Source organism: Neovison vison, chromosome 4, assembly GCF_020171115.1.
Source record: "Neovison vison isolate M4711 chromosome 4, ASM_NN_V1, whole genome shotgun sequence".
Taxonomy (NCBI): domain Eukaryota; kingdom Metazoa; phylum Chordata; class Mammalia; order Carnivora; family Mustelidae; genus Neogale; species Neogale vison.
In genome coordinates this window covers 86774061-86801515 of record NC_058094.1, presented here as the reverse complement: position 1 = coordinate 86801515, position 27455 = coordinate 86774061, and the positions used below count along the sequence as shown (strand labels likewise).

Below are 27455 nucleotides of genomic sequence, written 5' to 3'. Positions count from 1 at the left end.
GATCACAAGTACACAGAGAGGCAGGCAGAGAGAGAGGGAGAAGCAGGCTCCCCGCTGAGCAGAGAGCCCGATGCGAGGCTGAATCCCAGGACCCTGGGATCATGACCTGAGCTGAAGGCAGAGGCTTTAACCCACTGAGCCACCCAGGTGCCCCTCAGCAGAAATATTTTTAACATGGGTCTAGGTCCTTACGTTTATCAAAATTAGACCACACTCCAGTCTGTCAGTCCAATTCATCTATACTTTAACATGAAAAAGAAGCAAAGCCAAAACTCCTCGATACTCACTTTATGCTCTCTATGCCACATTTTGGGTCATATGGAGGCAAATTATTGGCTATTACAATGCCTAATAATTGAATTCCTACTGAATTGTCTTTAGAATTGGGATCTTTATTGGAAAACTTCTCAAATATTAACCTGAAACATAAGCATAAAGAATATGTATAGGTTATCATATAGTAAATAAGCAGCAAAAAGATTTAAAATTTTCTATGCATAATTTTCGGGGTAAGAAATACTTTGTCTTTCCCCACATCTAACACCCTTCTTGCTAATACCCTCTTTGTATGCATTCAGGTTATTCTAGCTGTGTAACACAGACAGGTCTCTATTTCTTATGATCTAATTATTTGCCCCAATTCTCCCTTAGTTGATACTGAAACCTTGAAAGTTTTAGCTTGCCTCAGGCTGTGCTAAAAGGAATCAAAGAAAAGTCTTACAGTCTATCCCTGGGCTGGGAGACTGAGAAGCAGAGGGTATCCCACATGCCCAGTGTGCTAGAAAAGCCAGAGGTGAGCTGGGAGATGGAGCAGGGCCCACCTGGAGGAATCTTTCTGCACAGAGATGCTTCTAGTAAACTTCAGAGGTTGTAATCTTACTAGTAGCAATATTACATTCTTACAAAGGATGTGATTTCAAATTATTTTCCATTTTCTATCATTTCAAGTAATTAAATTTCACTAGCTATATTTTAAAGATGTATAAATGATACTGTAATATCTAGTAAATATATACCTGTAAGGGACAGATAAACAATCCTTCCAGCATTCAACAAGGGTTTTTATAATTTCAAGGTTATGTCTAAACACAGCTCTTTTTTGATGAAAAACATGTTCCATTAGGAAATGAAGCAATCGATTTGCCAACACTTCATCTTTAGGGACACCCTAAAAAGACAGAGAAACTATATTAATATATAGCATTCCATTCTAGAAAAGCACTTTAAAAAAAATCTTTTTAAGTATTTTTTATTATTTTCAATTAGCTAACATATGATACATCATTGGTTTTTGATGTACTGTTCAACAATTCATTAGCTGGTATAACATCCACTGCTTATCACCACACATGCCCTCCTTAATACTCAACACCCTGCTACCCCATTTTCTCACCCTCCTCTCTTCTGTAACCCTCAGTTTGCTTCCTGGAGTCCAGAGTCCTCTTCATGGTTTGTCTCACTCTCTGATTTCTTCCCATTCAGTTTTCCTTCCCTTCCCCTGTGGTCCTCCTCACTATTCCTTATGTTCCACGTATGAATGAAACCATCTGATAATTGTCTTTCTCTGACAGACTTACTTCACTTAGCAAAAGCATTTTTTCATTTATTTATTTATTTTTTTTAAAGATTTTATTTATTTATTTAACAGAGAAAGAGGGATTATAAGTAGGCAGAGAGGCAGGCAGAGAGAGAAAAGCGGAAGCAGGCTCCCTGCTGAGCAGAGAGCTCAAAGCAGGGCTTGATCCCAGGACGCTGAGATCATGACCTGAGCCAAAGGCAGAGGCTTAGCCCACTGAGCCACCCAGGCACCCGTCCTTTTTTCTATTGTATATTCTTTCCTGCTTTGTCGAAGATTAGTTGACTGTATAGCTGTGGATCCATTTTGGAGTTCTTTATTCTAATTGATCTAAATGCATGATTTGCATTTAGATCTTGATGATTAAAGATTTGTAAAAGAGCTTAAAGTCCAGGACTGTGATGCCTCCAGTTTTGTTTTTCTTTTTCAGAACTACTTTGGCTATTCAGGGTCTTTTGTGGTTCCATACAAATTTTAGGACTGTGCACTGTTTAATACAATAGGGATTGCATTAAATGTGGAGACTGCTTTGGGTAGTAGAGACATTTTAACAATGTTTGTTTTTCCAATCCATGAGCATGGAATGCTGGGAAAAACATTTTTTTAATCCAAAAGTCCATTTATAAAAGAAATCCACCAGTCTACTGAGGCTTCTGGCTTCTAATGAAAAACCTGTGAGTGATTTTTCAGTTCCAACCACAGGCAGTATAAAAGGCTTTACCTGGCAGGCCTCATGTACCAGGCTGGAACACAGCCAGTGCTCTGCAGTCTCCAAGGGTAGCTACAGTTAGACCCTTAGCCATCCATGACCCATACCCTCCAGAGCGGTGATGCTGTGTCATATCTATGCATTCCTAGTCTAGGCACCTTCATTCCTTAGTCTTTTTATCTTCTTTAGGGGTTTCTACTGAGACCTTCTTATAGGGAGGAAGGGCAACTCTGAAAACATTTTTCCCCTCTCTGATTCAGTCTCCAGTGCTTTTCTACTCCCATCCCTTCCCCCTCACCTTCCTCTCAACTCCAGGATCCCATAAAACTTCTGAGCCTTTAATTCAGGGCCCCCTCAACAGTAAGATAACACCCAGATCTGTACTAATCCACCTGACCCTTGATCAGATGCATATTGCAATGCTCCATGGGGGAAACAGACGGGGAGTCAACACTTCCTGACTTTAGCCTCTTGCTTGTACTACCACAATAAATGATCAAAGGTTTCACTTGATTTTCACTCTGACTCACTATTGCTTTATGCAGCTATTGTGACACCTAGCGGTTCAGCTCTTTCAAGCTCAGACAAGCACCTGACATTTAACTCAATCTTTCCCAGTGGCTCCTAAGTTAAACTATATACAATCTAACAATTTTTTCACGTTATTAGCAGAGTATAGATTATTTTATCACATTAAAGCTAAGAAATCGGGTGCCTGGGTGGCTCAGTGGGTTAAAGCCTCTCTGCCTTCAGCTCAGGTCATGATCCCAGGGTCCTGTGATCGAGCCCCACATCGGCAGGCTCTCCGCTCAGGAGGGAGCCTGCTTCCCCCTCTCTCACTGCCTGCCTCTCTGCCTACTTGTGATCTCTCTCTCTGTCAAATAAATAAATAAAATCTTAAAAAAAAAATACAAACCCCAAAAACATAAAGCTAAGAAATCTAAATTTGGTTTACTGTGAACTAAGATAGGCACAATCAGATATAGACACATGTAAAAAACTCTATATCCATATATTATGTTTATTAAGGAATGTTCCCAGGATACTACTACATGAAACCTTTTGTACTAAAGTTTTTAAGTGATGGGCAAAGCTCTAGCACACAAGAATCTGTACTGGGGGAAGCCACAAGAGTGCTTCAGTATGACACAGCATCATTCACCTGGTACCCACTTTTTTGGGGCAATCTTAACCATTACTGGGCCAGAGATAATACTAGGGAAGAAAGTAAGCTGGCAAAACAAATGCCAAAAAATCCAGGGATGTTAGTTTTAGCAGAATTTTTCAGGACCCCATATTCAGGGCTCATTGATATTTATTTCACACTTATTTTTTAATAAATCAGTTGTCTAGTTTCCAAGCTCTGAGAAAAGCAACAAACAAAACAAACATTTGATAGCTTAAAAATAAAAGCAAAGTCAGAGGAATTATCAAAAGTAGACAAAAAAGAAAACAGAACTAAAGCAGAATGAAGCTATTTAGTAGAGCAGCACCACAACAATACGACAATTAATGCTAAAAATAACTTTTATCATTAAGAGACGTTTATTTTATTTGTCACATATTCCATTTATGATATCGGCAAGAGACTGATAGTACTACATAAAAGATATAGCCATTCTTACCACAGGAGTAGCTAATCCTGTCCACGAAAGAACAGTAACCACGATCTCAACCACCATATAGTGAATTCCTCTGCCTCCATTATTTTCAGAAACCACCAGCTGCAGCAAGGGACTTAGCCAGTACTTTGCATAAGGGCGAAAGACCTACAAGAGAATTTAAAAGTCAAATATCAGTATTTGATATCTGATATCAAAATTTGATATCAAAAATATCAAAATTTGATATCAAAAATATCAAAAAATTGTTTTGAATAACCAAAATATTAATTTAAGAATCTATCTTCCAGGGGTACCTAGATGGCTCAGTTAGTTAAGCTTAGGACTCTTTTTTTTTTTTTTTTAATTTTATTTATTTATCTGACACAGAGAGAGAGACCACAAGCAGGCAGAGAGGCAGGCAGAGAGATGGGGGGAAGCAGGCTCCCTGCTGAGCAGAGAGCCTGATGTGGGGCTTGATCTCAGGATCCTGAGATCATGACCTGAGCTGAAGGCAGAGGCTTAATGCACTGAGCCACCAAGGTGCCCCAAGCATAGGACTCTTAATTTTAGTTCAGGTCATGATCTCAGGGTCCTGGGTTAGAGCCCTATGTCGGGCTCTGTGCTCAGCATGGAGTATGCTTAAGATTCTCTTTCTCCCTTTCCCTTCCCCCCAGCCCCCGCTCATGCTCCATCTCTGTATCTCTGCCTAAAATAAATAAAAATCTTAAAATAAAAAAGAATATATCCTCCAACAGCTAAATTTATTATGACTTGACCTAAATCTGAAACAGATGAAATTCCAGCAGAATCTGCTTAATCAGATCAGATTCTCTGTTGAATTCTCTTCTCCTGGGACCCTGAAACCACAATCAGAGGGAAATGGATTACTGATCTTTTCTTTGTTGAAAACGTGATATCCCTACCCTCTTAGAAATCAAAATGAAAGTATTCTATATCTATCTTGTTCCATCTGAATAATATGCAGCTCCAGAGAATTCTACTGTTATTTTATGCAAACGCATAGGATATATGGAAAATAAGAACACAAAAATTAGGTGCATGTAGCTAATTTTTTTTTCATTTCTTCTTATAGAAGTCACTGTGTTACAGACTTCATTTGCCCAAGATCTATGAAATCTAAATAATATGTATCTATATCCTAAATTCCATTTAGTTTATTTTAGAAATTTCAAGAGAAAGTTACTTTGATGCAAAAGAACGGACTAAATCATAATTCAAGCTACCTAGCTTCTTAATCTTTGCTGCTTTATTTTTTTACTAAATATGCTTCCTCAGAGATTCTCTCACAACTTAAATCTGCGTGTTCTCAAATCTTTTTTTGTTTAAGAACCCCATAAACAAAAAAAGTCTGAACGCTCTCCATGTACATTTACGGGTTATTTATAATTTACAAATACAAACTTTATTATTAAATTACAGACAGTTCCTGCGTTATGATGGTTCACCTTAGGATTTTTGGACTTTATGATGCTGTGAAAGCAATATGCTTTCAGTAGAAACTGTATTTTGAATTTGAATCTTTTCCTGAGCTTGTAATGTATGGGATGATACTTCAAAGAAGCACAGGGGCAAGCAGCACCCACAGCTCCCAGTCAGCTATGCTATCACAAGGGTGAACAAATGACATACTTAAAACTAAACTACACTCATACATCTGTTCTGGTTTTCACTTTGAGTACGGCATTCATTAAATTACCTGAGATATTCAGCACTTCATTATAAAATAGGCTTTGTGTATGATTCTGCCCAACTATAGGCTGACATAAGTGCTCTAAGCACTTTTAAGGTAGGTGAAGTTAAGCTATGATGTTTGGCAAATTAAGTGTACTACAAGCATTTTCAACTTACAATAGTTTCAACTTATGATGGGTTTATTGGGATATAACCTCATCATAAGTCAAGGAAGATCTGTATAACCAATAAATTAAAGTTGAAATTTTAACCCAAACCAAAGACCCTTTAAAAAGAGCATTATAGGCCAAATACCTAATGAACATGGATGTTAAAATTCTCAGTCAAATACCAGAAAGATGAATTCAATAGTACTTTATAAGAATCATTCACCATGATCAAGTGGGATATATTTCTGGACTGCAGGGTGGTTCAATATTCTCAAGTCAATCAATGTGACATACCACAATAATAAAAGAAAATCCTTTCAATAGGTGCAGAAAAAGCATTTGTAAAGTACAACATCCCTTCATGATAAAAACCCTTAACAAAGTAGGTTTAGAAGATACATACCTCAACATCATAAAGGAAATCTATGAAAAACCCACAACTAATATCATCCTCAGTGGGGAAAACAGAACTTTTCATCTATGGTTGGGAACAAGACAGGGATATTCACTCTTACCACTGTTATTTAATACTGTACTGGAAGTCCTAGCTACAGCAATCAGACAACAAAAATGAATAAAAGTGATCCACACTAGCAAGGAAGAAGTCAAACTTTCATTATTTGCAGATTACACGATACTTTATAGAAAACCTGAAAGACTCCACCAAAAATTTGCTAAAACTGATACACAAATTTAACAAAGCCATAGAGTACAAAATCAACATAAAGAAATCTGTTGCATTTCTATACACCAATAATGAAGCAGCAGAGAGAGAAATCAAGGAATTGATCCATTTACAATTGTGTCAAAAACCTTAAGATATCTAGAAATAACCCTAACCAAAAAGGTAAAGGATCTCTGTTCTGTTTTTTTTTTAAATACAATTTTTTAAAGGGTTTTATTTTTATTTGTCAGAGAGAGAGAAAGCGCGCGCGCAGGCAGGTAGAGAGGCAGGCAGAGGCAGAGGGAGAAGGAGGCTCCCCTGCCAAGCAAGAAGCCCGATGTGGGACTCAATCCCAGGATACTGGGATCATGACCTCAGCTGAAGGCAGCTGCTTAACTGACTGAGCCACCCAGGCATCCCAAGGATCTCTATTCTGAAAACTACAAAACACTTACAAAAGAAATTGAAGATGACACAAAGAAATGGAAAAACATTCCATGCTCACAGATACGAAGAACAAATATTTTTAAAATTTCAATTCTACCCAGAGAAATCTATACATTCAATGCAATCCCTATCCAAATACCACCAGCAATATTCACAGAACTACAATAAACAATCCTAAAATTTCTATGGAATCAGAAAAGATCCCAAATAGTCAAAGGAATGTTGAAAAAGAAAAGCAAAGCTGGAGGCATTATAATTCCAGAGTTCAATCTATATGACAAAGCTGCAGTCATCAAGACAGTTAGGCACAGGCATAAAAACAGACACATAGATCAATGGAACAGAATAGAGAACCCAGAAAGGGACTCTCAAGCCCAGAGTCAACTAATCTTTGAAAAAGCAGGCAATAATATTCAGTGGGAAAAGAACGTCTGTTCAACAGGTGATGTTCGGAAAATCAGACATTCTTTTTTTTTTCTTTAAATATTTATTTATTTATTTGAGAGAGAGAAAGCGAGACAGAGCATGAGCGAGGAGAAGGTCAGAGAGAGAAGCGGACTCCCTGTGGAGCTGAGAGCCCGATGCGGGACTCGATCCCGGGACTCCAGGATCATGACCTGAGCCGAAGGCTGTCGTCCAATCCACTGAGCCACCCAGGCGTCCCAAAATCAGACATTCTTACACCATACACAAAAATAAATTTGAGGGACGCCTGGGTGGCTCAGTGGGTTGGGCTGCTGCCTTCGGCTTGGGTCATGGTCCCGGGGTCCTGGGATGGAGTCCCACATCGGGCTCCTTGCTCAGCGGGAAGCCTGCCTCTCTGCCTGCTTGCGTGCTTTCTCTCTCTCTCTTTCTGGCAAATAAATAAAATCTTTAAAATAAATAAATAAATAAATTTGAAATGGATGGAAGACCTAAATGAGACAGGAAACCTAAAATCCTAGAGGAGAACACAGACAATTAATATCCATTACATTGGCCATAGCAAGTTCTTACTAGGAATGTCTCCTGAGGCAGGGAAGTAAAAGCAAAAATGAACTACTGGGGCTCTGTCAAGGTAAGAAGCTTCTGCATAGTGGCAAACAATCCAGAAACTAAAAGGCAACCTATGGGATGGGAGAAGGTATTTGCAAATGGCACATCTAATAAAGTGCTGGTATCCAAAATATAAAAAGAACTTACAAAAAAAACCCCAAAATAATCCAATTAAAAATGTGCTGAAGTGGGGCACCTGGGTGGCTCAGTGGGTTAAAGCCTCTGCCTTCAGCTCAGGTCATGATCCCAGGGTCCTGGGATTCAGCCTCGCATTGGGCTCTCTGCTCAGCGGGGAGCCTGCTTCGGCCCTCACCCCTGCCTGCCTCTTTGCCTACTTGTGATCTCTGTCAAATAAATAAATAAAATCTTTAAAAACAATGTGCAGAAGACATGAATAGACACTTTTCCAAAGAAGACATCCAGATGGCGAACAGACACAAGAAAAGATGCTCAACATCACTCATCATCAGGGATATACAAATCAAAACCACAATGAGATACCAACTCATACCTGTCAGAAATGTTAAAATTAACAACTTAGGAAACAACAGATGTTGGCAAGGATCCAGAGAAAGTGGAAACAACCCTCTGACAGTGTTGGTGGGAATGCAAACTGGTGCAGCCACCTTGGAGAACAGTATGGAGGTTCCTCAAAAAGTAGAAAATAAAATGACCTTACAATCCAGCAATTGCACTACTAGGTATTTACCCAAAGGATACAAAAATACAGATTTGAAGGGATACATGCACCCCAATGTTTATAGCAGCATTATCAACAACAGTCAAATTATGGAAACATCCCACGTGCCCATCAACTGATGAATGGATAAAGAAGTTGTGGTGTGTGTGTGTGTGTGTACATACATATATGTATGAGTATATATGTATGTATAAATACATACACACAAGGCAATATTACTTAGAAAAGAATGAAAACTTGCCATTTGCAATGGCATGGATAGAGCTTGAGAGTATTATGCTAAGACAGTCAGAGAAAGACAAACACCCACATAGAAATGAAATCATATACGTGGATTTAAAACATAAAACAAATGAATATAGTAGGGGGAAAAAAGGGAGGAAAACCAAGAAACACATCCTTAACCACAGAGAGCAAACCGACGGTTACCAGAGGGGTGGTGGGCAGAGGGATGAGTTAAATAGCTGATGGGGATTAAGGAGTATACCTGTGATGAGCACTGGATGTTCTATATAAGCACTGAATCACTAAATTCTGTACCTGAAACTCCCAATACACTGTATTTTATCTAATGGAATTTAAATAAAAACTTTTAAAAAATTAATAAGGAAAATAAAATTTTAATTTTAATAATAAATGTTAACACAAGTTCTAATCTTTCTTTCCATAAGACAATGGACTCTCTAGATAAATGGGTGAAGAAAATGTGGGGTGTGTGTGCATATATATATATATATATATATATATATACACACATACATACAACGTAATATTATTCAACCATCGAAAATAATGAAATCTTGCATTTGCAATGACATAAATGGAACTGTGGAACTAGAGGATATTATCCTAAGCAAACATGTCATTCAGAGAAAGACAAATACCATATGATCTCTTACATGTGAAATTTAAGAAACAAAACAGAAGAACATAGAGTAAAGGAAAGGCAAATAATTAAGATGGAAAGACAAATAAAATAAGATTGAGTCCCACATCGGGCTCCTTGCTCAGCGGGGAGCCTGCTTCTTCCTCTCCCTCTGCCCCTGTTTGTGTTCCCCCTCTCAATGTTGAATAAATAAATAAAATCTTAAAAAAAAAAAAAAAAAAGAAAAATACTACCCATGTGCCGAAAAATGCCTGTGGCAACCGTAACCTGGGAGAGAGGCCTGGAACAGATTCTCTCTCAGAGTCCTCAAAAGGAATTATCCCCACCAATATCTTGAAATCAAACTCCTGGCTTGCAGAATCACGAGACAGTAACTTTCAGTTATTTGAGCTGCCCAGTTTGTGGTACTCTTGTTACAGCAGCCCTAGGAGCTAGAAATCAAGTGTGGCCCTGAGGAACACAGGCCCTGCTGCAGTCCCATATTTGCCATGCTGCCTTGAGGGCTTTCCATAAACTGGATCATGTCATTCCACCTAGCACCCATCAGTGGCTCCCTACTGCTCAAAAAATGAGCCACACGCTCTATATGGATCCTGATGATGTGGCCTAGCTCACCTGCCCTAGGATATGCGGCCATGCCACTGACCCTTCTCTAGGCCACGTACCCATGGTCTGTGCAATCAGTGCAGACATGGCTGGCTCTATCAGAGGCCGTCTCTACCCAATGTTCCTTCTACACAGAATATAAATTCCAACTGCATTTTACACATCACTCAAGGACTCTCTGAAAAATCTACCTTAATGGCCACTGGTGGAAGAGACTCTTTTCTGATGTGGTGCTATACATAAACTAAGTAATAAACTTAGCACCTATCTAAAAGAGTTAACTATTTTTTATATACCATTATCAGGAATATTTTCAACTTTTTTTTTGGGGGGGGGCTACTAAAAACAATTTGAATGAAAGCCATTAAGAAACTTGCTAACATACGAAGGAGGCAAGATGGCAAAGGAGTGCTGGTCCCCTGAATTTAGCTAGGTATCTATCAAACCATTTTGAACACCCACAAAATCTGCCTGAGATATAAGAATATATATCTGGATCTTCACAAGCAGAAAAGTAAATGCTTTTTGCAAGGTAGGAAGTGCAGAGTCGTCAATCTGTGGGAAGAGATTAGAAAAAAAACAAAAAGGGGAGGGAGACTCCATAAGCTGGTTCCTGGAAAGTGATATAACACCAGAGTGCAAAATCGGAACCCTCAGAAATCTGCTCTAGGCAATGACATCCCTCTCTAAAAGGGGCTCTGGAAATGAAAAGGCAGAATTCTAGGTGAGGCATTGTTGCCTCAGGATCTGAGGAGTCACAGAGTGAAAGCAGGGATCTGAACTGGTAGAGTGCCCAAGCAGTGGAGCCAGGAAGCAGGTTATGGTCAGCGAACCCAGTAGGGGACTCTCAGTTTAGGTTGCCATAAACTGTGAGCTGGGCCAGTTGGTAATTGCTCTTGTCCTGAGCAGCCTGAAAAGGACTGGAGCCTCTGCCTACAACTGGACAAAAGCTCACAGGGCAGTAGCGGCCCAGACAGGATATTAGGGCAGCACCAAGACACGATCCAGAAGCTTCAAGTGCATGTGCAAACCCCTGGCTGCTTGTGGTTTTAGAGTCACAAAGAGAAGCAGCACTCCTGGGCCCCTGGGACTACCTCTGAGAGAATTGCAGTGGGTGTGCACCACGCGAGGCTACAGTTTTGGGCGCATACAGAAGTGGAGACTGTTTGTTCCAGAAGGTTTATAAAGGAAGACAAGACTGCAATCTTTCTGCTCTGTGCCAGAGGTTTGGGCATAGCCATTTTTGCTCTGATCCTCTGAAGAGATGTGGAAAGCCTCCAGGGGTAAAAAGCCACACAGAAGACCAGTTGCACTGACCCCATCCCCCTGACAAGGAGTAGGACAACTCTGCCGAGGCAGGGATAACTGAGAAACAGGGTATCAGGACTCTCCCCCAGAAGACAGACTAGAAGAACAGGTAGACAACAATCCTACAGATCCCACAGACTGTAAAATTCCAATGCCAGGGGATAATTGTATATTGAGCTCTAGGGTGCATTTGGCTTGGGTTGTGGTTGATATTTTGGATTCTGTTGATTTGCCCACCCATGATTCTATGGGCAAATGATCAGAAGGAAGAACTCACCAAAAAAAAGGGTAAGAGGCAGTGTTCACTGCAACAGAGCTAATCAATATGGATATAAGTAAGAGTCAGAGACAGAATTTAGGATAGTGGTTATAAAATTAATAACTAGGCTTGAAAGAAGTATAAAGTGACAATATAGAATCTCTAAGGGTGGAAATGAGATCAATCAGGCTGAACTTAAAAATGCTATGAATGAGATGCAGTCGAAACTGGATACTCTTAACAGCTTGGGTCAATGAGGCAGAAGTGAGAATAAGTGATCTAGAAGACAGGCTGAAAGGAAATTAAAGAAAAGAGAGGAAAATAATTCATTACACATGAAGAGAGACTTAAAGAATTTACTGATACACTGAAAAGAACCAATATCAGATCACTGGGATCCAAGGTGGAAGGGGAAATGGAGAATGAGAAGAGGCTTGAAGGTATATTTGATTAAATCATGCCTGAGAACTTCCCTAAACTGGGGAAAGAAACAAACATTCACATGCAAGAGGCAGAAAGGACCCCTTCCAAAATCAATAAAAATAGATCAATACCCCCAAAATACAATAGCGAAGCTTGCAAATCAGAAAAAAAGAAGCATTCCTGAAAGCAGCAGGAGGCAGAGATTTTTTATATATGGAGGGAGGAACATGAGAATAACATCAGACCTATCCACAGAAACCTGGCAAGTCAGAAAGGGCTGGCAAGATATTTTCAGGGTACTAATGAGAAGAACATGCAGCCAAGAATACTTTATCCAGCAAAGCTGCCATTCACAACTGAAAGAGAGATGGGGAGTTTCCAGGACAAACAGAAACTTAGAACGTGACCCCCGTCAGTCCTGCAAGAACTATTAAGGGGGATTCTATAAGCTAAGAGAGCACTCAAGAGTAACATAGACCAGAAAGTAATAGAGACAATCTACAGAAACAGGGGATTTATAGGCAATACAATGTCACTAAATTCATATTTTTCAACAATTACTCTAAATGTACATGGGCTAAATTCTCCAGTAAAAAGACACAGAGTATCAGATTGAATAAAAAAGCAGGGCCATCCACATGCTGTCTACAAGAGACTCATTTTGAACCTAAAGATACCTTCAGATTAAAAGTGAAGAGATGGAGAACTATTTACCATGCTAATGTACCTCAAAGGAGAGCTGGGGTAGCACTCCTCATATCAAGCAAATTAGATTTTAAACCAAAGAATGCAGTATGAGATTTGGAGGGACACTGTTTCATATTTAAAGGACCTATCTAACAAGAAGATCTAATAATTGCAAATATCTAAATCCCCAACGTGGAAGCAGACAATTATATAAACCAATTAATAACCAAAGTAAACACACACATTGATAATAATACATTACTAGTAGGGGACTTTGATACTCCACTCACAGCAATGGACAGATTATCTAAGCAGATGATCAACAAAGAAACGAGAGCTTTGAATGACACCCTGAACCAGATGGACTTCACAGATAGATACAGAACATTCCATCCTAAAACGACAGAATACTAATTCTTCTCGAGTGCACACAGAACTTTCTCCAGAATAGATCACATGCTGGGTCACAAATCAGATCCCAGCCGATACCAAAAAACTGAGATTATTCCATGCATATTTTCAGACCACAATGTTTTGAAACTGGACCTCAATCACAAGAAGAAATTTAGAAGGAACACAAACACTTGAAAGTTAAAGAGCATCCTGCTAAAAGAATGAATGGGTCAACCAGGAAATTAAAGAGGTACTCAGATCATTAATTGAAACTAATGATAATGAAAACACATTGGTTTGAAACCTATGGGATACAGCAAAGGTGGTCCCAAGACAGAAGTACATAGCCATCCAAGCCACTCTCAAAAATTATAGAAATCCCCAAAACACAAGCTAACCCTACATTTAAAGACCTGGAGAAAGAACAGCAACTAAAGCCTACACCAAGCAGGGCAAGAGAAATAATAAATATTAGAGCAAAAAATCAATGAAACAGAAATCCAAAAAAAAGCAGAACAGATCAACAAAACAAGAAGCTGGTTCTCTGAATGAATTAATAAGATCGGTACCCCTCTGGCCAGACTTACCCAAAAGACGGAATAGGGACCCCAATTAGTAAAATCATGAGTCAAAGGGGAGAGACTGACTAATACCAAGGAAGCACAGACAACTGTTAGAAATTACTACCAGCAACTATATGCAAACCAATTCAGCAATCTGGAAGAAATGGATGCATTCCCGGAAACTTAAAAACTACCAAGACTGAAACAGGAAGAAACAGACAATGAACAGACCAGGCTGAAAAGAAAGGAAATTGAAGCAGTAATCAAAAACCGCCCAACAAACAAAAGTCCAGTGCCAGATGGCTTCCCAGGGGAATTTTCTCAAACATTTAAAGACCACCTAATATGTATTCTTCTGAAGTTGTTTCAAAAAAGGAAATGGAAGGAAAACTTCCAAACTCATTCTTTGAAGCCAGCATTACCCTGATCCCAAAACCAGACAAAGACCCCATCAAAAAGAAGAATTACAGACCAATATCCCTGATGAACATGGATGCCAAAATACTCAACGAGATCCTAGCCAGTAGGATCCAATAGTACCTTAAAAGGATTATTCATCACAACCAGCTGGGATTTATTCCAGGGATGTAAGGGTGGTTCAACATTTGCAAATCAATCAACATGATAGAGCACGTTAATAAAAGAAAAGACAAGGACCATATAATCCTCTCAATTGATACAGAGAAAGCATTCAACAAAATAGAGCATCCTTTCCTGATTAAAACTGTTCAAAGTATACAGATAGAGGGAACATACCTCCATATCATAAAAGCCATCTGTGAAAAGCCCACAGCGAAAATCATTCTCAATGGGGAAAAACTGAAAACTTTTCCCTGAAGGTTAGGAACGTGGCAGGGATGACCACTCTTACTACTATTGTTCAACATAATACTGGAAGTCCTAGCTTCAGCAGTCAGACAATAAAAAGAAATAAAAGGCATTCAAACTGGCAAAGAAGAAAGACTCTCTCTCTTCACCCGTGACATGACAATTTATGTGGAAAATCCAACAGACTCTACCCCAAACCTAGTACCCCAAAACTGCCAGAACCTGTACAGCAATTCAGCAACATGGCAGGATACAAAAATCAATGCACAGCAATCAGTTGCATTTCTACTCATTAACAAATGTGATTGAAGAAAGAGAAATTAAAGAATTGATCCTAATCACAATTGTACCAAAAACCATTAGATACTCAAAGGAATAAACTAACAAATGAGGTGAAAGATCTATATTCTAGAGACTACAAAACACTTATGAAAGAAACAGAGCAAGACACAAAGAAATGGAAAAACATTCCATGCTCATGGATTAGAAGAATAAACATTGTTAAAATATCTGCTGCCCAGAACAATCTACACATTCAATGCAATCCCTATCAAAATACCATTGGCATTTTTCACAGAGCTGGAACAAACAATCCAAAAATTTATATGGAACTAGAAGGACCCCAAATCTCCAGGGAAATGTTGAAAATCAAAGTTAGATGCATCAAAATTCTGGACTTTGAGCTATATTATAAAACTGTGATTATTAAGACAGCATGGTACTGGCATAAAGACACACACAGATCAATGGAACAGAACACAGAGCCCAGAAATGGATCCTCAATACTGTTGTCAACTAGTCTTCAACAAAGCGGAAAAGAATACTCAATGGAAAAGGTCAGTCTCTTCAATAAATGGTACTGACAAAATTGGACAGCCAAATGCAGAAGAATGAAACTGGACCATTTTCTTATACTATACACAAAAATAAACTCAAAATGGGTGAAAGATCTAAATATGGAACAGGAATCCATCAGAATCCTAGAGGAGAACACAGGCAGCAAGTTCTCCGACCTTGAACAAAGCAACTTTTAGCAAGAAACATCTCTAAAATCAAGGGAAACAAATGCAAAAATTTACTGTGGGGACTTCAACAAGATAAAAAGCTTTTGCATAGCAAAGGAAACAATCAACAAAACTAAAAGGCAATCTATGGAATGGGAGAAGGTATTCACAAATGACATTACACTTAAAGGGCTGGTATCCGAGATCTTTAAAGAACTTATCAAACTCAATGCCCCAAAAACAACCCAGTCAAAAAAATGGGCAGAAGACATAAACAGACACTTCTCCAAAGAAGACATACAAATGGCCACATGGCCACATACAAACAGACACATGAAAAAATGTTCCACATCACTCAGCATCAGGAAAATATAAATCAAAATCACAATTACATGGCACCTTATACCAGTCAGAATAGCTAAGATTAACAAGACAGGAGACAACAAATGGTGACGATGTGCAGAAAGGGGAACCCTGTTACATTATCCATGGGAATGCAAGCTGGTACAGCCACTATGGAAAAAAAGTATGGAGATTCCTCAAGATTTTAAAAATAGAGCTGCCTTATGCTCCAGCAATTGCATTATTGGGTATTTACTCCAAAGATTCAAATGTAATGAAAAGAAGGGGCACATGCACCCCAATGTTCATAGCATCATTGTCCACAACAGACAAACTGTGGAAAGAGATGAGATATCCTTCAAAAGATGAATGGATAAAGAAGATGTGGTTCATATATACAATGAAATATTACTCAACCATGAGAAAGGATGAATACCCACCATTTGCATTGACATGGATGGAACCAGAGGGGATTACGCTAAGTGAAATAAGTGAATCAGAGAAACACAATTATCATATTGTTTCACTCATATGTGGAACAAAAGGAAGAGTGCAGAGGACAATAGTAGAAGAGAGGGAAAACTTAACGGGAAGATATCAGAGAGGGAGACAAACAGTGAGAGATTCCTGACTCTGGGAAACAAACTGAGGTTTGTGGAAAGAGAGGTAGGTGTGGGGATGCGGTAACTAGGTGATGGGAATTAAAGAAGGCACATGATATGATAAGCACTGGGTGTTATATTCAACTAATGAATCACTGAACATTATATCAAAAAGTAATGATGTACAATACCTTGGCTAATTGAATTTAAATTAAAAAAAAGGTTAAAAAAAGAAACTTACAAATACATGTAATTTATATAAAGATCATTTCTATTTCAATAAATTTTAATTTTCAGTTTAAAAATGATAGAAGAATGATGTTGAACAAATAAATATGGTTGGCTTATTTATTAGAGAAAAAAATGTCATGCTCTGTTTCTTTATTATGGGTTTTCTTTTCAGCAGATACACATAATTGCAAATAACTGTTTTTAAATATCTTATTTAAACTCAATTTAGGTAGTATATACTATGTTACTAGTTTCAGGGGTAGAATTTAGTGATTCATCAGTTGCATATAACACCCAATGCTCATCACATCAAGTGCCCTCCTTAATGTCCATCACCCAATTACCCTACCCCCCTACAGCCTCCACTCTAGCAACCCTCATCTTGCTTCCTACAGTTAAGAGTCTCCTATGGTTTGCCTCCCTCTCTGTTCTCATTTTTTCTTGCTCTTGCTTTATGTTAATCTGTTTTATTTCTTAAATTCCACGTACAAGTGAAATCATATGGTATTTGTCTTTTACTGACTTATTTCACTTAGTTTAATACCCTGCAGTTCTACCAGTGTTGTTGCAAATAGCAAGATTTCATTTTCTTTGATGGCTGAGTAGTATTCCATTGCGCGCGCGCACACACACACACACCTTTATCCATTCATCTATCCATTGGCAAGTGGGCACTCTCCATATTTTGCATATTCTGGACATCACTGCTATCAACATTGGATAGTCTGTGTCCCTTCAAATCACTATGTTTGTGTCCTGTAGATAAATACCAAATAGTGCAATTCCTCAGTCATAGGGTAGTTCTATTTTTAACTTTTTGAGGAAACTGTCTACACCAGTTTGCATTCTCATCAACAGTGTAAGAGGGTTCTTGCTAGGCATTCTAGGTAACATCTGTTGTTGCATTTTTTTTTTCATGTATCTGTTGGCCATTTGTACATGTTCTTTGGAGAAATGTCTATTCATGTCTTCTGCTCATTCCTTGACTGGACATTTTGTTTTGGGGGTGTTTAGATTGAAAGTTCTTTACAGATTTGGGGTATTAGCCCTTTATCTATCATCTGTGAATATCTTCTTGCATTTGGTAAGTGCCTTTCATTGCTGACTGTTTACTTTGCTGTACAAAAGGTTTTTATCTTGAAGTCCCAATAGTTCATTTTTGTTTATGTTTCCCTGGCCTTTGGAGATGTGTTTAGCAAAAAGGTGCTATGGCCAAGGCCAAAGAGGTTGCTGCCTGTGTTTTGCAGCATTTTGATGGATAACCGACTCATATTTAGGTCTTTCATCCATTTGACTTTATTTTTGTGAATGGTATAAGAAATTGGTCCAGTTTAATTCTTCTGCATGTGGCTGCTCAATTTTCCCAAACCATTGTTAAGAAAACCCTTTTTTCTTCAGATACTCTTTCCTACTTTGTCAAAGGGTAGCTGACCATAGAGTTGAGGGTCCATTTCTAGGTTCTCTGTTCTGTTTAACCGATCTATGGGTCTGTTTTTTTTGTGCCTGTACCATAATGTCTTGATGGTTACAGCTCTGTAATACAGCTTGAAGTTTGGAATTGTGATGCCTCCAGCTTTACTTTTCTTTTTCAACATTCCTTTGGCTGCGTGGGGTGTTCTGTGGTTCCATACAAAATTTAGGATTGTTCCAGCTCTGTGAAAAATGCAGAATGTGTTTTAGTAGAGATTGTACTGAATGTATAGATTGCTCTGGATAGCACTGACATTTTAAAAACATTTGTTCTTCCTAACCATGAACATGGAATGTTGTCCCATCTCTTTGTGTCTGCCTCAATTTGTTGTGAGTGTTCTGTAGTTTTTAGAGTACAGATTCTTTATCTCGTTGGTTAGGCTTACTCCTAGGCATCTCACTGGTGTTGATCATGATCTCTCCTCATTCATTCATGATTTTACTGATTTGGGTCTTCTCTCTTCTTTTTGGTAAGTTCTGGCTAGGGTTTTATTGGTCTAATTAATTCTTTCAATCAGCTCCTAGTTTCACTCATCTGTTCTACTGGTGTTTTTTGTTTTTCTAGATCATTGATTTCTGCTCTGATCTTTATTTTATTTCTCCTCTTCTGCTGGATGTAGGCTTTATTTGCTGTAATTTTCCCAGTTTCTTTAGGTGTAAGGTTAAGTTGTGCATTTGAGAACTTTCTTGTTTCAGGAGGAACACCTGTATTGCTACATATTTCTTTTTTAGGACCGCCTTGGCAGCATCCCAAAAGTTAACTGCTGTGTTCCATTTTCATTTGCTTCCTTGGATGTTTTTACAGTCTTCTTTGATTTCCTGGTTGGCCCATTCATTCTTTAGTAAGATGTTCTTTAACCTTTCTGTATTTGTGGTCCTTCTGATGTTTTTCTTGTGGTTCACTGCAAGTTTTATGGAATTGAGGCCTAAAAATATGCATGTTATTATCTCAAATCTTTTTGTAGCAGTTGAGACCTGACTTGTGATAGTGTGTGACCTATTCTGGAGAATGTTCCATGTACACTCAAGAAGAATGTGTATTCTGTTTCTTTAGAATGAAATGCTCTGGATATATGTTATGTCCACCTGGTCCAGTATGTCATTCAAAGCCTTTGTTTCCTTGTTGATCTTCTGCTTAGATAATCTGTACATTTTTATAAGTCTCCTACTATTATTGTACTATTACAGAGTTTCCTTAATTTTGTTATTGTTTTATATATTGGCTACTTCCAAGTTAGGGGCATAAATATTTATAATTGTTAGATCTTCCTGTTGGAAAGACCCTTTTATTATGAGATAGTATCCTTTATCTCCTATTAATCTTTGGTTTAAAATCTAGTTTGCCTGATATAAGGATGGCTACTTCAGTTTCTTTTTGATGTCTACTGGCATGATAAATGGTGCTTTACGCCCTCACTTTCAATCTAAGGGTGTCTTTGGATTTAAAAATGAGTCTCCCGTAGACAGCATATCAATGGGTCTTGTTTTTCTTATCCATTCTGATAACCTATGCCTTTTAATTAGAGCATTTAGTCCATTTACATTCAGAATAATTCTTGAAAGATATGAATTCAGAGCCACTGTATTACCATAAAGTCACATTCCTATACATTGTCTCTGTTCCTTTCTGATATTTGTCACTTCTGGGCTCTCTCTTCACTCAAAGAAACCCCTTTAATATTTCTTTCAGAGCTGGTATAGTGTTCACAAATTCCTTTAGTTTCTGTTTGTCATGGAAAGTCTTTATCTCTCCTTCTATTGTGAATGACGGGCTTGCAGGATAAAGTATTCTTGACTGCATGTGGCTGTCCATGGTGCTGTGGTCAAGGCCAAAGAGGCTGCTGTGTTTTCCTCCAGCATTTTGATGGATAACTGACTCATAGTTAGATCTTACCTAACTATGTGTATATTTTATTTTTCCCATTTTTATTTTTCATCTAGCATGCTGCATATTTTTCACATTTAGCACACTGAATATATCATGGCAGTGCTTCTTGGCCTACCGGGTTTCTGTGGGCTGGTCTGTTACCAGCTTTATACCTCCACACTTGTAGGTTAAGGACCTCTTGTCCCAAGCTGGTCATTAAACCTTAAAGTTTTATTTATTTATTTGAGAAAGACAGAGCAAGCAAATGAGCAATAGCAAGAACCAGTGGAGGAAGAGGCAGATGGAGATAGAGAAGGAGACTCGCTGCTCAGGGCCCAAGCCCAGGACCCTGGGATCATAACCTGAGTCCAAGGTAGACACTTAACAGAATGAGCCACCCAGATGCCCAATTTTCTCTTTCTCTTTGTAATTTGTAAATGCCAGTATAATATGTTAGGATGTTGATCTATTTTTGTTAATTTTAAGGGGGAGTTCTCTGTGCTAGAAGGCCTATTTCCTACTCCAGAGTAGGAAAGTCCTCAGTTGTAAGTCGTTCAAAAAAATCTTCTGCCCCTTTCTCCCACTCATCTTCTGGGACTCCTATAAAACGGATATTATTTTGCTTTATGGAATCACTGAGCTTCCTCAGACTACCCCTGTATTAGACTTCCTCAGACTTCCCCTGTATTAGAACAGGGAAGCCAGTTCTTTATCAATAGGCTTCATTCCCTCTTTTCAGTTTCCTTACCTTCTATCGTTTTATCTTCTATATCACTGATTCACTCTTCTGCTTTAATCATCTTTGCTTTTTAGCCTCCACTTGGGACTGCATCTTGGTTACAGCATTTTTAATTTTGACCTGATAGATTTAAGTTCTTTTACCTCTATAATAAAAGATTATCTAGTGTCTTTAATACTTACTTCAAGCCCAGCTAGTATCTTTAAATCATTGTTTTAAATTATAGTTCAGACATCTTGGTTATATCCATATTGATTAAATTCCTGGCAGTGAATACTACCTTCTGTTCTTTCTTTGGTGGTGAATTTCTCTTATTTTGTCCAGAAAAAAAAAAAATAAGAAGAAGAAGGAGGAAAAACCACAGTAACAATGACAACAGAAAATACAAAACAAAACATAAAAGTAGATCCTGGTTGTGTTTTGGTCTTGTTAAAAGAAACTCGATCCAAAAGAAATAGAAAGAAAGGAAGGAAGGAAGAAAGAAATATAATATTTTAATTATAAAATAAAATACAATTAAAGAAAATAATATATATATAAAATATAAGTAGATAAAAATTTAAATTTAAATTTAAAAGAGTAAAAAAAGGTTTGGAAAAATAAGAAAACAACAAAAAAGAATACCAAAAGACTAATGAATAAAAATATAAAGAGGTTGAGGAGTCAAGATGGCAGAGAAGTAGCAGGCTGAGACTACTTCAGCTAGCAGAAGATCAGCTAGATAGCTTATCTAAAGATTGCAACACCTACAAATCCAAAGGCAGATCGAAGAGAAGAACAGTAATTCTAGAAACAGAAAATCAACCAATTTCTGAAAGGTAGGACTGGCGGAGAAGTGAATCCAAAGCGACGGGAAGATAGACCGCGGGGGGAGGGGCCAGCTCCCGGCAAGCTGCAGAGCAACGGAGCACAAAATCAGGACTTTTAAAAGTCTGTTCTGCTGAGGGACATCGCTCCAGAGACTAACCGGGGTGAGGCCCTCACGAGGTCAGCGTGGCCTCAGGTCCCGCAGGGTCACAGAAGGACCGGGGGAGTCTGAGTGTCGCAGAGCTTACAGGTATTAGAACAGGGAAGCCGGCTACAGAGACAGAGCTGAGGAGTGAGCTCTCAGCTCGGGGTTACCTTGAACCGGTGAGCTAGGAGTGCCGCCGGAAGCCAGGGGGACAGGAGTAATTGGGCGCTGTCCTCTGAGGGCGCACTGAGTCGGGCCCCCGGGATCTCGGCTCCTCCAGACCAGAGACCAGGAGGCCACCATTTTCATTCCCGTCCTCCGGAACTCTATGAAAAGTGCTCAGGGGAGAAAAGCTCCCGAAAGCAAAACCAAGGGGATTACTGAGCCCGGCACCTGGTAAGGGCGGTGCAATTCCTCCTGGGCCAAAGACACTTGCGAATCACTACAACAGGCCCCTCTCCCAGAAGATCAACAAGAAATCCAGCCAGGACCAAGTTCACCTACCAAGGAGTGCAGTTTCAATACCAGGGAAAGCTTGGAATTCCAGAGGAAGAGAAAGCAAAGAACGGAACTCTTGGCTTTCTCCCCATGATTCTTTAGTCTGACAGTTTAACTTTTTCTTCTTTTTCAATTTTTTTTCTTCTTCTGCTAAATTTTTTTAACTTTTACCCTTTTCTTTTTTCACGTTTTTTAAACTAGTTTATCTAATATATAAATATTTTTCTTTTTAATATTTTTTCTTTATTCGTTTTCTTTTTTTAATTCTTTTCTTTTCTTTTCTTTTTTCTTTTTTTCCTGAACCTCTTTTTACCCCCCTTTCTCCCCCCTCACCATTTGGGATCTCTTCTGATTTGGTTAAAGCATATTTTCCTGGGGTTGTTGACACCTTTTAGTATTTACTAAAGTATTTTACTAAAGTATTTTACTAAAGATATATAAAGAGTATATACTCTTATCTGGAAAAAATGACAAGGCGGAAAAATTCACCTAAAAAAAAAGAACAAGAGGCAGTACCGAAGGCGAGGGACCTAATCAATACAGACATTGGTAATATGTTAGATCTAGAGTTTGGGACAACGATTCTCAAGGTTCTAGCCAGGCTCGAAAAAGGCATGGAAGATATTAGGGAAACCCTCTCGGGAGATAGAAAAGCCCTTTCTGGAGAAATAAAAGAACTAAAATCTAACCAAGTTAAAATCAAAAAACCTATTAATGAGGTACAATAAAAAATGGAGGCTCTCACTGCTAGGATAAATGAGGCAGAAGAAAGAATTAGCGATATAGAAGACCAAATGACAGAGAATAAAGAAGCTGAGCAAAAGAGGGACAAACAGCTACTGGACCATGAGGGGAGAATTCGAGAGATAAGTAACACCGTAAGACGAAACAACATTAGAATAATTGGGATTCCAGAAGAAGAAGAAAGAGAGAGGAGAGCAGAAGGTATATTGGAGAGAATTATTGGAGAGAATTTCCCCAATATGGCAAAGGGAACAGGCATCAAAATCCAGGAGATGCAGAGAACCCCCTTCAAAATCAGTAAGAATTGGCCCATACCCCGTCACCTAATAGTAAAACTTACAAGTCTTAGTGACAAAGAGAAAATCCTGAAAGCAGCTCAGGAAAATAAGTCTATAACATACAATGGTAAAAATATTAGATTGGCAGCAGACTTATCCAGAGACCTGGCAGGCCAGAAACAGCTGGCATGATATTTTCAGAGCACTAAACGAGAAAAACATGCAGCCAAGAATACTATATCCAGCTAGGCTATCATTGAAAATAGAAGGAGAGATTAAAAGCTTCCAGGACAAACAAAAACTGAAAGAATTTGTAAACACCAAACCAGTTCTACAGGAAATATTGAAAGGGGTCCTCTAAGCAAAGAGAGAGCCTAAAAGTAGTAGATCAGAAAGAAACAGAGACAAAATACAGTAACAGTCACTTTACAGGCAAAACAATGGCACTAAATTCATATTTTTCAATAGTTACCCTGAATGTTAAAGGGCTAAATGCCCCAATCAAAAGACACAGGGTATCAGAATGGATAAAAAACCAAAACCCATCTATATATTACCTACAGGAAACTCATTTTAAATCCGAAGACACCTCCAGATTTAGAGTGAGGGGGTGGAAAAGAATTTACCATTCTAATGGACATCAGAAGAAAGCAGGAGTGGCAATCCTTATATCAGATCAATTAGATTTTAAGCCAAAGACTATAATAAGAGATGAGGAAGGACACTATATCATACTCAAAGGGTCTGTCCAAAAAGAAGATCTAACAATTTTAAATATCTATGCCCCTAATGTGGGAGCAGCTAACTATATAAACCAATTAATAACAAAATCAAAGAAACACATCAACAATCATACAATAATAGTAGGGGACTTTAACACTCCCCTCACTGAAATGGACAGATCATTCAAGCAAAAGATCAACAAGGAAATAAAGGCCTTAAATGACACACTGGACCAGATGGACATCACAGATATATTCAGAACATTTCATCCCAAAGCAGCAGAATATACATTCTTCTCTAGTGCACATGAAACATTCTTCAGAATAGATCACATCCTCGGTCCTAAATCAGGCCTCAACCGGTATCAAAAGATTGGGATCATTCCCTGCATATTTTCAGACCACAATGCTCTGAAGCTAGAAGGCAATCACAAGAGGAAATGTGGAAAGAACCCAAATACATGGAGACTAAACAGCATCCTCCTAAGGAATGAATGGGTTAACCAGGAAATTAAAGAAGAATTGAAAAAATTCATGGAAACAAATGATAATGAAAACACAACACTTCAAAATCTGTGGGACACAACAAAGGCAGTCCTGAGAGGAAAATATATAGCGGTTCAATCCTTTCTCAAGAAACAAGAAAGGTCTCAAGTACACAACCTAACCCTACACCTAAAGGAGCTGGAGAAAGAACACCTAAGAAACCCTAAACCCAGCAGGAGAAATCATAAAGATCAGAGCAGAAATCAATGAAATAGAAACCAAAAAACAATAAAACAAATCAATGAAACTTGGAGCTGGTTCTTTGAAAGAATTAATAAGATTGATAAACCCCTGGCCAGACTTATCAAAAATAAAAGAGAAAGGACCCAAATAAATAAAATCATGAATGAAAGGGTAGAGATCACAACTAACACCAAAGAGATACAGATAATTATAAGAACATACTATGAGCAACTCTACACCAACAAATTTGACAATCTGGAAGAAATGGATGCATTCCTAGAGACATATAAACTACCACAACTGAACCAGGAAGAAATAGAAAGCCCGAACAGACCCATAACCAGTAAGGAGATTCAAACAGTCATCAAAAATCTCCAAACAAACAAAAGCCCAGGGCCAGATGGTTTCCCGGGGGAATTCTACCAAACATTTATTTTTTTTTATTTTTATTATTATTATTATTTTTTAAGATTTTATTTATTTATTTGACAGAGAGATCACAAGTAGGCAGAGAGGCAGGCGGAGAGAGAGAGGAGGAAGCAGGCTCCCTGCTGAGCAGAGAGCCCGATGAGGGACTTGATCCCAGGACCCTGAGATCATGACCTGAGCCGAAGGCAGCGGCTCAACCCACTGAGCCACCCAGGCGCCCTCTACCAAACATTTAAAGAGGTACTAATTCCTATTCTCCTGAATCTGTTCCAAAAAATAGAAATGGAAGGAAAATTTCCAAACTCTTTTTATGAGGCCAGCATCAAGTTGTTAATCAAGGATATTGGTCTGTAGTTCTCTTTTTTGATGGGATCCTTGTCCAAAACCAGAAAAGGATCCCATCAAAAAAGGGAACTACAGACCAATATCCTTGATGAACAAAGATGCGAAAATTCTCACTAAAATACTTGCCAATAGGATTCAACAGTACATTAAAAGGATTATTCACCACCTCCAAGTGGGATTTATCCCAGGGCTGCAAGGTTGGTTCAACATCCGCAAATCAATTAATGTGATACAGCATATTAATAAAAAAAAGAACAAGAACCATATGATACTCTCAATAGATGCTGAAAAAGCATTTGACAAAGTACAGCATCCCTTCCTGATCAAAACTCTTCAAAGTGCAAAGGATAGAGGGCACATACCTCAATATCATCAAAGCCATCTATGAAAAACCCACCGCAAATATCATTCTCAATGGAGAAAAACTGAAAGCTTTTCCGCTAAGGTCAGGAACACAGCAGGGATGTCCATTATCACCACTGCTATTCAACATCGTACTAGAAGTCCTAGTCTCAGCAATCAGACAACAAAAGGAAATTAAAGGCATCCAAATCGGCAAAGAAGAAGTCAAACTATCACTCTTCGCAGATGATATGATACTATATGTGGAAAACCCAAAAGACTCCACTCTAAAACTGCTAGAACTTGTACAGGAATTCAGTAAAGTGTCAATGCACAGAAATCAGTTGCATTTCTCTACACCAACAACAAGACAGAAGAAAGAGAAATCAAGGAGTCACTCTAAAACTGCTAGAACTTGTACAGGAATTCAGTAAAGTGTCAGTGCACAGAAATCAGTTGCATTTCTCTACACCAACAACAAGACAGAAGAAAGAGAAATCAAGGAGTCAATCCCATTTACAATTGCACCCAAAACTATAAGATACCTAGGAATAAACCTAACCAAAGAGGCACAGAATCTATACTCAGAAAACTATAAAGTACTCATGAAAGAAATTGAGGAAGACACAAAGAAATGGAAAAATGTTCCATGCTCCTGGATTGGAAGAATAAATATTGTGAAAATGTCTATGCTACCTAAAGCAATCTACACATTTAATGCAATTCCAATCAAAGTACCATCCATTTTCTTCAAAGAAATGGAACAAATAATCCTAAATTTTATAGTGAACTAGAAAAGACCTCGAATAGCCAAAGGAATATTGAAAAGAAAGCCAAAGTTGGTGGCATCACAATTCCGGACTTCAAGCTCTATTACAAAGCTGTCATCATCAAGACAGCATGGTACTGGCACAAAAACAGACACATAGATCAATGGAACAGAATAGAGAGCCCAGAAATAGACCCTCAACTCTATGGTCAACTAATCTTTGACAAAGCAGGAAAGAATGTCCAATGGACAAAAGACAGCCTCTTCAATAAATGGTGTTGGGAAAACTGGACAGCCACATGCAGAAAAATGAAATTGGACCATTTCCTTACACCACACACGAAAATAGACTCAAAATGGATGAAGGACCTCAATGTGAGAAAGGAATCCATCAAAATCCTTGAGGAGAACACAGGCAGCAACCTCTTTGACCTCAGCCGCAGCAACATCTTCCTAGGAACATCGCCAAAGGCAAGGGAAGCAAGGGCGAAAATGAACTGTTGGGATTTCATCAAGATCAAAAGCTTTTGCACAGCAAAGGAAACAGTTAACAAAACCAAAAGACAACTGACAGAATGGGAGAAGATATTTGCAAATGACATATCAGATAAAGGGCTAGTGTCCAAAATTTATAAAGAACTTAGCAAACTCAACATCCAAAGAACAAATAATCCAATCAAGAAATGGGCAGAAGTCATGAACAGACATTTCTGCAAAGAAGACATCCAGATGGCCAACAGACACATGAAAAAGTGTTCCATATCACTCGGCATCAGGGAAATACAAATCAAAACCACAATGAGATATCACCTCACACCAGTCAGAATGGCTAAAATGAACAA

The 27455-nt window shown here is 38.5% G+C and overlaps 1 protein-coding gene across 4 annotated transcripts in view; it reads right to left on the bottom strand.

The window, feature by feature from the left end:
- PRKDC (protein kinase, DNA-activated, catalytic subunit) overlaps positions 1 to 27455 on the bottom strand; it is a 241144-nt gene that overhangs the window by 93571 nt on the left and 120118 nt on the right. For all 4 annotated transcript variants that reach the window (XM_044245625.1, XM_044245626.1, XM_044245629.1 and 1 more), the window contains 3 exons: positions 3911 to 4054; positions 1017 to 1168; positions 288 to 419 (listed from right to left, as the gene is read on the bottom strand). In XM_044245625.1, the coding sequence (XP_044101560.1) occupies positions 288 to 419; positions 1017 to 1168; positions 3911 to 4054 (428 nt within the window). The remainder of the gene's footprint in view (positions 1 to 287; positions 420 to 1016; positions 1169 to 3910; positions 4055 to 27455) is intronic.